At 42.5% G+C, this 12,500-nt stretch overlaps 1 protein-coding gene across 1 annotated transcript; it reads right to left on the bottom strand.

The window, feature by feature from the left end:
- Positions 1-1,409: 1,409 nt before the first annotated feature.
- On the bottom strand, positions 1,410-6,539 carry LOC142793786 (zinc finger SWIM domain-containing protein 3-like). Its single transcript, XM_075885809.1, has 5 exons — positions 5,632-6,539; positions 5,372-5,480; positions 4,441-4,672; positions 2,407-4,311; positions 1,410-2,139 (listed from the first exon to the last, which is right to left on the bottom strand). Exons 1-5 carry the CDS (start codon positions 5,877-5,879, stop codon positions 1,832-1,834), a joined length of 2,802 nt encoding a protein of 933 aa, XP_075741924.1. The 5' UTR covers positions 5,880-6,539; the 3' UTR covers positions 1,410-1,831.
- Positions 6,540-12,500: the final 5,961 nt, after the last annotated feature.

Genomic DNA, 12,500 nt, shown 5'->3' with positions numbered 1-12,500 from the left:
AACGGCACTGCACCGGGACTGGGCGAGGCTCGCCGCCGTAAAAAGCGGTGCGGCCGAGCCCGGACCAGCGTCGGGACCTTCCTGTGGAAAGCCACAGCTGTGCATTTTCCGTGGGCTTCGCGCCTGAGGTTCTTGCTTCGGCCGGCAGAAAACAGCCAACTCAGAACTGGCACGGACCGGGGGAATCCGACTGTCTAATTAAACGGTGTGTCTAAAGGTACGTCGGACGTACCCGAATACCAAAAGCTAAAGGTACGTCCGACGTACCCGAAACCGTGAGTCTAAAGATACGTCGGACGTACCCGATTACTAAAAGCTAAAGGTACGTCCGACGTACCCGAAACCGTGAGTCTAAAGATACGTCGGGGGTACGCGAAACTGAGTCTAAAAAAAAAAAAAGATACGTCGGACGTACGCCGGGAGTTGCCGGGTGGGTCCACGGCTACCGCGTACCAATTTTTGCATATATACGAAGAAACGAGCCTTCGTGCGAGCCTGCTCACGTAAAAGACTGACAGGGAGCGAGTACTACCGGTGACAATGGAAAACTTAGAGCATCGCGTGGTTGACGAACGGCGTCGATGTCGGCGGTGCCGTTCTCTCCTAGCAGATCTTTTGAACGGAAAGGGGGAGGCTCGCACGTAAGTACAGAGGCTGATGTCCTTCCCTCGGCAGAGCAATTTTCGGGCAAAGAGTTCTGTGCGGTACTCTCGCGAACGCGGTTTTGTGTGATATGCGCCTATGTAGCCAGCTGAGTTTGCACGAAAACCATTCTGGGAGCCGACCTACTCGCTGACCTTTGAAACCGTAACTGCGACCGGCTCCCAAAAACTAACCAGCGCGCTTGAGTCCACGAGGTTTCCAGATGAGCGGGTCGTTAGCTAATTACTGCAGGGAAAAAAACAAGATGTAAGATTTTTAAATGCAAAGCATTTCTTAGCAAACCAAACGAATTTATTTATCTGGTTAGCCAAGTTAGATCACTAACTAGCTAGCCGCCTACGCCTGGGTGCTCTCATGATCTCCTCCTTAGCAGGTTGCAAAAACGAAAAAGACAGGCCAGATAGCATTTTAATGCTCTTATTATACATAGTTTTCACGTGACATCACAGACAGGTTCTCTGCACTGGGTGCTCCGAGATAGCGGCAACCGTGACTTTTTATGTCATTAGAGAGTACCATTGCAGAGGAGGACACACAGTTGTTCGGTCCCCGTGTTCTTTTGTGATGTCCCCACTTTCTTCTGTTCGCAAGGCGCGCTGTGGGGAATCAAAGGAACGCGAAGGGCACCGGCACAAATCCTATGTCACCGTTTGAGCTAACCCAGCATCTCAAAGTAGCTGGGGGCCCTAAGATGGCGGCCATGGTGACGTCAATGCAAACTATGTATACAATGAATGAATTCAGTGTTCACTGAAGGCACAACTAATGCAAGCTTTAATCAAAGGATCACAATTGTATGAAGAATAATAGGAACAAATACACAGACACACAATACATGTAAATGTCACTCGCATGAAACAGCACTAAGCTTTCTTCCATTTTTTATAAGCATGCCAGTGGGGCATACACTCAGCCATCTTTTGTTGTGCTTAAGCAAACCCTGCTTGCGAGCTCCCCTGCTTGCGTAGAAGCAAACCCTGCTTGCGTAGAAGCTTTGGAGCAATTCTGCTCATTTGTAGCATTAATGTAGTAGCTTTCACAAAACGTAGCAGGTTGGAGTAATTTTGCTCATTTGTAGCATGTATGGACCAGCTTTAACAAAATATAGCACGTAGGAGCAATTGCAGCAGGTTTCCCATCGCTGTGTTCCACTCACGGAGCAGCTCCTTTACATTTGGGCTGCTGCTACACACTTCGCACAAAACCAGGAACTATTCCTGTTGCGGCTGCTCAGTGAAGTACAGATTTGGTGGAACCAACACAAACATAAGTCACAAATCACAGAAGGGTCCTCTTCTAACAGGTCCCGACATTCGTTGCATTTCCACTTTATGGTTTGCTTCTTCACCTTGACTGTTGCCAGCACAGCTGTCCAGCCGTCTTCAGTGAAGTATTTCTGGACACAGTCAAGGTGAACTTCCTCGTCGAGGATTGTCTCTGGAATCCTGGAAGGTATGGTTTCCACCTGGTCCTCACCTGTAAAAATTACAGAATAAGTGTTCTGAACCTGCCATCAGATGGCTTTAAGGTACAACAGAATGCTATGAATCTGAACAAGGGGAACTTATTTCTAGGGCTCAGGTTTATTTTGTGAATTGAACACTCAATATTCTTACAGAATGTAGCTGTAGTTGCAGCCCTATAGGTGATATCAGACACCTTCGTACTACACCTTAGATAGCGACTGAAGTTGCAACAAAATAGGAAATTTAAGCATAAATAAAGGTAAATCTCACAACTCACCGAGTAGCAGTTTCCCCTGCTGAACCTCACTTAGCAGGCCCTGAGGAACTAAGCAACTTAGGATCCTGAGCTCCTTTTCCTGAGGAGGCAGATCGCGAAATGGCTGCAGTGTTGCTGCTGATTTGTGGGGTCCCTGCCGCCGTCGTGGAAGCCCAATAACGGTTTTCTCCGCCCCTTTGGGTCGACCTCGTGACTTCACCTTAGCGGGCACTTTCAGCTTTCCGAGGCGTTCGCGCATGTAGTCTGAAGGCCCGGCGCTGCTTGCAGGGGCCAAGGTATTCTCGCGTGGCTGTGCCTTTCTCACTTCATCAGGAGTTTCGCATGCACCTGCATTATGGGCACGCTGCTCTTTCTCAGGAGTGGTATGAAGTGGTTCTGCCCCGGTATGGCTTAAAGGTGCTTGAGGCAGATCTGGTTGATCATGTGAATTATTCTGATCTGCAGTTTCAGACGTGTCCCAATCCTCACCTGATGCAGCTTTGGGTGACTCTGCATTCTCTTCTACGGACACAGTCAGCTCCAGCTGGCGTCTGACTTGCTCTGGTGATGAAGGGGATGAGGCTTCATGACGCAACACTTCCACGATTTCAATTTCGCGCCCTTGCTCCCATGCCTCAGAGAGTGCCAACAAAACTTTTAGACGGCCCTGGTATCTTTCACCTGTTTCTTCTGCAGCAAGTTGAGCTATGTACTTGCATGTAGGAAATACCTCCCTGTATTTCTCATGCTGCGACATTGGCCTCCGAGGTTTTGCAGCCTGCTCCGAAATGGAATGTTCAGTTGTGCACTTCTCTTGAGAAAGGAAGGCTCTCTGATGACAGTAGTAATATGCCTTGGACCACCTTTTTAGAAAAAGTTTGTCATCAAAGAGACTAATGTTCAGAGTCCGCCTAACTGCAAACACATGCCGGCATGGCAGTCTCATAGCGTTCCAAAAGGAACAATTGCAGTTAGTTTTTGTTGTTGACGTGTTGCCAGACGACGCCTCGAATGTGAACACATCTGCTTTTTGGTCACTTGGTACTCGCTTGGCTGACAGGTAGATCTGCTCCCTTACAAGCTTAAAGGCATAGGGAGTCAATGATTCCTGATACATAGCTTCTTCAGGGCTAGAAGGTGCTTTGCAAGGTCTTTTGGATATGCTTGTCAATGCTCTGTGGTCACGTTCATCGCTCAAGGCGTTCAATACTGTGAAAAGTGAGCACACAAACTCTTCAAGGGAGCTATTCTTTTTTATAACACTTTTCAGTTTTGCGTTCAGACTTTCAATTCTGTTGTTGGTAGTGTTGTTAAAGTTTTCAGACATAAACTTGGGTCCAGTGTACCACTCATCCTTGATGGGACGCCAGTTTTTGTCATAGTAAGAGCGGATCTCTTGGCAAACATTATTGTCAAATTCCAGTTGAAGCTCCTCAAATTTTTCACTCGATCGTGACAGGACCATCTTCTGGAGCAGTGCCAGGGCTTGGTCCCTTTCCTCTGCAGTGATGTTCATCTTGTTGCAGGCAATCTCGCGTCGAAAAGTCTTTAAAGTGTGGAACACACAGATGAGCACCTTCGACTGCGGGAAGCTTTCTTTGAGAAGGTCACGCTCCAAAAGGTCCTTGTCTGCCATGACACACTTTACTTTTGGCCAAGATGGGTGCAGTTCCTTGAACTTTTCCAACATCCATTTGATAGTGGGTGCAGACTCATTCACAAGAATTGCAACACATACTGTCTCTGTGTCTCCATTGGAGTCTTCAACGTGCATCACATAGACTGGTGTTCGTATTTCTAGAAGCTTGTAGGTGGCATCAATTCCTAGGAATTCTGGGTAGGCATCCATATTTGACCGCATAGACTCATTGGACAGCAAAATTCCTTGGAAGTTTTCCCCATCAGCAAGGATGTGGTAGTCTGTACCTGTAGAAATAAATTTCATGGTCTAAATGTAAAAGATTTGGCCGACTGTACATACGAGTTTCTCTGAAGCCCACTGGAAAACCCAGATGCAATTATTTAAAAACTTGTGCTACAATATCAGGTGCTTACCATGCTCATTTTGCAGAAGAGCTGCAGTCTTAATGAGGTCATTCCTTGTCTGTGGTCTGAGGGAAGAGGCCGCATTGCTCAAGTCTTTGAGCAGGACAAGTTTCCCCGTCTTTTCTTCTATCCTTTTCTTAACCAACTTCTTGTTGGCATGCAAAGCCAAGAGCTGTGTGGCTTCCTCCTTGGCCCCTGGTTCTCTTAATGCTCTGGTTTGTGGCAGGTGGCTGTAGAGTAACTGCAATAAAATAAACTTTTCATTCAATGTTAAACTGAACTACATATGCAATTATAGGTTAACTGCATTATGCAATGTCAAGCTCACAGAGTGAAGCAAACAAGTGCAGACAACATTCTGCATATATGGCATCTAGGTTCTTAGCACAAGCAAGCTCACTTCAATCTCACCTTATCATGCTTGTAACTGTAAATCTGTGTTTCCTATATATGGCTCGCATGTGATGTCAAGGACACAGTTCCTGAATGTAGTAGCACTGTAGAATGGCGGCTTTGATGACAAGCAAGTTGCAGTTAATCTGCCTCAATGTAATAATGATGCAGCAGGAATTCCTCTGAGTGTGAATAAGAAATGAACCTGCATGTACTGCTTTGATCCCATTAATTTGACATCGCAAAACTTCGCATCCCCTGTGCTGGTGCTACCAGCTCAATGAGAATTGAGCGAGAACATTTTGCGCGATCAAGTAAGCACGTCAAACATTTCGTCAAAAGTATATTTCAGTGGTGCATGTCACCCTGTATAACCTCAAAACTCAGGTTTGTTTCTGTGAAAAAACAGAACTGAACTTCACTAACCAATATGAACAGGTAACAGCAAAAGCTGTATTGGCTTAATTTAACAACACATGGTGAGGGATGAAGGACAGGGCATTAAGATACTGTCGCACACTTTTAAGGATGCTTAGGAACTCCATACCTTCGATAACTCATGGTTGTGGTCCTCATTCATTTCAATAACCTCCAGGAAGTTCCCATCGTCAGAGGCCCTGCACTTCACGAACGCCGGACATCCAGCCTGAAAGGTGCTGAAAGTGATCCGTTGTCACATGCTCAATGTCTCTCAGGAAACAATCGTCTAAATGCATGATGTGTACAACGCAACCACGTCGCTGACCATGGTGGATTGGCAGCACAGAAAGAAACACAAAGGAAACAATGACCAGTGCTGGCCCTCACCTGGTATCTCTTTCCCCCTTGCTGCGGCTCTTGAAAGACTTGCCCCCCTTGATACAGCAGTAAACCACCTGATACATTCCAAGTCGTTCGTTCAGAAAACGCTTCACTTTGGTCTTCGCCGCTGTGACAGTTCGACAGTCACGTTTGTAAAACTGCACGAACTTCTCTTCACTGTATCCTTTCACAGCAGCTTCCAGTTCCCTGAACGTTGGAAATTTGTCCCCAACTTTCATTTTGCTGCCAGCCATCACACGAGCTGCGGAACGGGAACACTTGACTGGCGCCGCACGTGCTGCGGAACGGTCACCACAGAACACCTGTAACACGCTGACTGAAGAGACGGGAGAATGGCGCCACACAAGTAGGACGGATAAGACTATGGATAAGACAGACTCACAGAACACCTGACAGACTCGGACGGACTCCAAGAACTGGATTGGAATGGATTGATTTGTACTACTTGCATCGAAATCGACCCGATGGCGAAAACTTTTTTTTTTCCTAATCAAGCGATATAATAGCTGCGTGTAAACCACGGAGGAATAAACATTTCCGTGGTATAAACCAAGCTTGAGTAGGCGAGAAAGTGCAACCCGTGCAACGTCTGATGTAACCGGTGCAACGTCTGCGCGTCCAACTACAAACTCGTTGACGAAAACTTTTTTTTTCTCGGATCCGCGCGTCTAAGAGGTCAGTCGTGCGAACTGCTTGAAAACGACGGACGGGCAGGTGGAACTTGAGTCGCTTGAGTGAAAACTTGCGAGAAAGCGCACGTCGGACGTACCTTTAGCTTTTAGTATTCTGGTACGTCCGAAGTATCTTTAGACTCACGGTTTCGGGTACGTCGGACGTACCTTTAGCTTTTGGTATTCGGGTACGTCCGACGTACCTTTAGACACAGCGCTAATTAAAACAAAGCATTGCGAGGGCCGTTGATCGGTGCTGACGCAATGTGATTTCTGCCCAGTGCTCTGAATGTCAAAGTGAAGAAATTCAAAAAAGCGCGGGTAAACGGCGGGAGTAACTATGACTCTCTTGTGGTAGCCAAATGCCTCGTCATCTAATTAGTGACGCGCATGAATGGATTAACGAGATTCCCACTGTCCCTATGACTGCCACCTACCGGCCGGCCGAGCTGCAGCCTCACTGGTACCTCCCGCTTCGGGGCCTTCTGCGATCATCAAATCTGTAAGTAGTCCTCTAAATTTGCTCGCATGACCTTATAAAGGCTTGGAGCGTCTCGGGCGATGCGAGACGGGCGTTGAAGCGACCGCAATCTGGCTAAATCAACGACGCACATCGCGGTTAGGGCTAGAGGTAGCAGCCACTGGCCTCACTTCGAACAAATTAGAAATTCGGCAAGAAAAAGTTGTTTCGCACCTTGAAAGCCACTCTCATCGCTCCTGGGACGTTCCGAAGCCTCGCCGCTACCATCTCGGCTTGATTCAGCGAGATACAGGAGATTTATCAGCAAAAATCAACTTTCTTACCACGTGTATGCGCCGGTATGGGGGCTGCCATCTTGGCTGGGCATAACTGTAGAGCCTGCCCCCTGGAGTTCAAAGTTCGATTAAAAAGCAATTGAGCACATTAATTATCCGTGATAGTGTTAAATTGTGCAGAGGAAGGATATAGGGTAGTGAGCTGAATCTGGCCAAATTTCGACCGTCGAGAAGAAATTAACAATTATTTTTTCCCACCATACGACCTTGTGGGGGCCGCCATCTTGTTGTGGGACCCAACCATTTTGAGTATAGCATTCATATCTCGGCTTCTAGAGGCTCTGGGATGATAATTTAGGTGTCAAAAGATTCGTTTAAATGTGGAGATAGACATAAAAAAAACCGCGAGAGCCTAGCACAATTGAGAACGCCAAAAAAAATTAATTATTCAGGAGACATCTTCAGTGTTGCCTTCCTACTAGTTTTTTTTGGCTAGATTTGGCGGAACATCAGCAATTCACAAAAACAGCTAGGAAACTTCCAACTATTGCAATCCGAACCGAAAAGGGAGGGACACAGGATTACTCGACATCCGTGGCTGCTATTTTGGGTGAGACTACCCTGGTTTCGCTGAAAGGTAAACATGGGAAAGAACAAAAAAAATTCAGTGACAAAAGAGGAAATGTTGAGAAACAGCCCAGCGGTAAAGGCAAAGACGAATATAAAGCAACCACTAGAAAAAAGAGCTCCGGGGGCAGTTACCGGAAAAGAGGACCACACTCTAACACCTATAGATGATGGTGATGATCAAGGGAGTTTGACTACAGTTTATTCAGAACATGAAGACGACTGGTGGTCTTCAGATGACGAAGCTCCGGAAACAGGGGAGAACCTCGCACAGGATAGACACCTCAGCTCTAAAACCAGCACAAATAAAGGAAGGGAAAAGGTAAGTAAATCTACACTAGAGGAAAACAAAGAGACACAGTCTCAACCGAATTCGGCACAGGAGAAGACAGATCGTAAGGATCATGAAAAACACAAAGATGAAGGAATAGATCAAGACAGTACAAAGGAGACTTCTAGGGCAAAACAGCTGTTAAAAAAGTTAATGAAAGTGGACAAGTCCTTTATGAAGGCGCTCTTGGCATTGGCGGCTGGAGATCAACAAAAGGAAAAGTTAATAGACAGGATCATGACGGAATTTTCTAGGACAAAAAATTTGGCATTGGAAGCCACCCATGAGGTAGCGAGGCTAGAAGGTGCCAGAGACAAAGAACAAAAGGCAACGACAACGGTCGCATCATATGCGGATGCGGTTAAAGGTAGGACGAGCACGACAACAGAGGGTAACCAAATTTCCCATCTTTCACAAACGCAAAAGGATGAGAATGAAAAACAGAGAGCCAAATTTGCACTTTTAGTCACGTCCGAGACGTTGAACACAGCAGAAGTACAAGCTGCCATAAAAAAAAAGGATAGACCCACAGGAGCTCGGGTTAAGTGACCCAGAAATGCGAGAGGGGAAGCGAGGAATGGTAGTGTCAACCTCGTCAAAAGAAGGATTAAAAAACCTAGAAAACCTCATGGAAAACGACCCAGAACTCAGAGCAAGAATGAAAACGCAGAGGCCAAAAAGTAAGAAACCAGAATTAAAGATTATTGGCATAGATGAAGAACTCACATCTGAGGAAATAATTCGGAAACTCATTTCACAGAATAGATTAACATGTACAGAAGAAGATATAAAAATAGTAACCACATGGCAAGGTAAAGAAGGAAAAACGGTAATCGTAAGCTTGGAATACAGAGCTTGGAGACAATTGCAAGGTAAAGAGCAATTAAACATCGGATGGAATAGGTGCCGAGTATTCGACAATACTTATGTTCCAAGATGCACCTTCTGTGCTAAATACGGCCACACACAAAAATGGTGTAGATCTCAGACGCCGCGATGCACTGAGTGTAGTGGCAGACATCACTACAAAGAATGCAGAGTTGAAGATTACCTATGCAGCGCCTGCAAGCAGGACGGGTGGGAACCAGAAATGGTAAGTCATTCCATGATGTCAAGGGCATGCCCTACTTACAAAGCCAGAAGGGAGCAGGAGCTCGACAGAATTCTCCGCCAACTTGAGTTAACAGAACTCTAATTAGACAGGATACGCAAGCGGTATCCAAACGACAACTCCGGGTTTAGACAGTCTTTTCCCTCGTATAAAAAAAAAAAAAAAAGAAAAGAAATGGTGAATACAAAATTAAATTCAACAGAAAAATTAGAAATGATACAGGTTAACTTAGGCAGGTCCTTTAAGGCGAATCAGAATTTAAGCATTTATCAACAAAGGAGAAATCATCATATTTCATTAGTTCAAGAGCCCTATCACTTAAAAGGTAAAATTATACCATGTTCAATAAAAGATAGAATTATTGCGCATGAGGATAACCCAAAAGTTGGCATCATATTCCACTCAAGGGTAACCAACATATTTCCAGTACAAATAGAAGAGGATTTTATTGCAGTAATAATGAAATTTAAGAACAAACAACTTCTCCTAATCAACTGCTATGCAGCACCTAAGGGGAACATAGAGAACCTACTAACTAAAATAGAGAACGTGATTCAAAAAACACATATAGAGAACATTTTAATAACAGGAGATTTTAATGCAAAAAGCCACAGTTGGGGAGGTGACAAACTAGATGATAGAGGGGAATTAGTTTTAGAGTTTATTATTAAAAATAACTTAAACTTAATAAACGACAAGAACAGTGAACCAACATTCCAAAATTCAAGGGGCAAAAGTTGGATCGATCTATCTATTGTTTCAAACAATTTGATTAGGGAAGTTAAAAATTGGAAGGTTTTAAATGAACCTTCATACAGTGATCATAAATTCATCAAAATAGAAATATTTGAAGAGGCCAAATTACAAATGTTTAAAATAACTAAAACAGGGAAACAAAGAGCATTAACAGATTTACTAAAGATGGATTGGGAATTACAATCACGAAATCTGAATAATGTACAGGAGGTCGAGCATTTAATACAAAAATTTTATAATACATTGGAAAACTTATACAAAAAATATGAAAAACGCATTACCAAGGGAAAAGGTCAAGAGAAAAGCTGGTGGAACCTGGAACTAGAAATACAAAGGAAAAAAGTTAGAGCAATCAAAAGACGGTTCAAAAGAAGTCGAGGGGATATAAGAGAAATCTTTAAAGCTCAATATTATGAAGAACATAAATTATATGTAGAAAATATTGCACAGGCGAAAAAGAAGGATTGGGAAAATTTTTTAGCCAAAGTAACGAGGAATCCTTTTAATATAGGATACAAATTAGCCCGGAATCAAATTAAAAAAGCAGTCATTATAAAAAGCATGATAAAAGAGGACGGTTCATCAACAAATTGTCTTACAGAAACAGTCGACTATATTATAAGTAAATTATATGATTTAGCAGGAGAAAACGAAGTAAACGAAACAAAAGTCGAAGAAGAGGAAATAAACAATGACATTGAAGATGATGGGGAGTTTACGCAACAGGAAGTGGAAGCAATAATTAGGAACCTAAAGAAAGATATCGCACCAGGACCGGACAACTTAACAACGGAATTTATTCAATTAATAAATCAAAAGCAAAATACCTTTTTTGTAAATATATTTAATTGTTGTTTAAAACTAGGATATTTTCCTCAGGACTGGAAAGTATCAAAAATAATATTGATCCCCAAAAAGAAAAGTCAGAATACACCTGCAGATTACCGACCAATTGCAATAAACTCAATATTCGGAAAGATCCTAGAAAGCTTACTCAAAGACCGCATATATCACTTCTTATACAAAAACGAATTATTCCCCAAAAATCAATACGGGTTCAAGCACGATACCTCGACAATTCAGGCATTAGAGAACATAAAGAAAAAATTAGACCAAGCTTCTCTAGATAAAGAGGGAGCTTTGATTATATCAATGGATATCAAAAATGCATTCAACACCATTGATAAAAAAGAAATAATTAAGTACTTAGAAGAAAATAATTGCCCAAAAAATTTAATAAAATTAACCAATGCAATCATGACAAATCGAAAAATCTCGTACAAAAACGAAAACATTCAGAAAATGTATTGCCTAAGAAAAGGATCCCCCCAAGGATCCCCATTAAGTCCATTACTATGGACCATAATGATTACAGAGGTACTGAGGGAAAATTACCCAGAAAAAACATATGTGCAAGCTTTCGCCGACGATATCACAATAATAATTAAAGGAACATCTAAAAGAAAGCTACAAGATAAAGCAAACCAGACATTAAACATAATACAAAAATGGGGCCTCGAAAAAAAGATTGAATTCAATGCAACAAAAACCGAATTTATGGTTATTAAAGGAAAATATTCAAAAAGCCCACCAATACTTAAATTAGGAGACAATAAAATAAGAAAGGTACAGCAAATGAAAATATTAGGAGTAATCTTAGATGAAAACCTGTCTTTCCTTCCGCATTTAGATTATATAAAAGAGAAAGTGTTCGACTTGTCAATTAACTTAAACAAATTTACAGGTAAAAACAGAGGTATTAAAAACAAACAACTTAGGGAAATATATGTAAGGGGAATGGAAAGAATAATAACTTATGCAGGCCCAGTCTGGTATAGAAACATTGGCACCATAATCAAAAGATTGAAATCAATACAACGGAAACCATTAATATCGATAACTAAAGCCTATAAAACAGTTTCAAATAATGCATTAAACGTCTTAGCTAATGTTCCACCAGTACATCTAAAATTAGAAAAAGAGATAGAACTACACAACATTATCAAAAATGGAAAGCAGTTTATTTGGAATGACAAAATTTTCGATGCGGATTCTATTACTAAAAAAATTGACAAATGGAAAATTCATCCGTCTAAAAGATTAAGATTTAAGTTTAATAAAGAACTCAATCAAGAAACAGATTACAAAATTTTTACAGATGGTTCAAGCAATGAAATTGGAGCTGGGTCAGCTTTTGTAGTTATGAAAGAGCAAAAATTATTAGACACCAAACAATATTCATTACCAAAGTACAGTAACAATTTTGAAGCAGAAGCTATGGCTATAACCAAGGCCATAGAATATATTAGTTTACAACAAAATCGAAGCACCTATCATTTGCTGACAGACAGCCTGTCAGTCCTACAGGGGATAAATAATCCAGAAAACCTCAACCCCTATATATTTAAAATTAAGCAACTGCTCCAAAATGCTTCAGTAAACAACCAAATTATTCTAACATACGTAAAAGGACACAGTGGAAACATCGGCAACGACATAGCAGACGAATTGGCAAAAAAGGCAATAAGATTCGGAGAAGAAGTAGGGGTCCAAATTTCTAAGAATTTTATCAAAAAGGAGTTACAAAAAAAATTGTATCACA

This window comes from Rhipicephalus microplus, unplaced genomic scaffold (genome assembly GCF_043290135.1).
Source record: "Rhipicephalus microplus isolate Deutch F79 unplaced genomic scaffold, USDA_Rmic scaffold_332, whole genome shotgun sequence".
In the NCBI taxonomy this organism is placed as follows: domain Eukaryota; kingdom Metazoa; phylum Arthropoda; class Arachnida; order Ixodida; family Ixodidae; genus Rhipicephalus; species Rhipicephalus microplus.
This window is presented reverse-complemented; position numbering and strand designations above follow the sequence as displayed.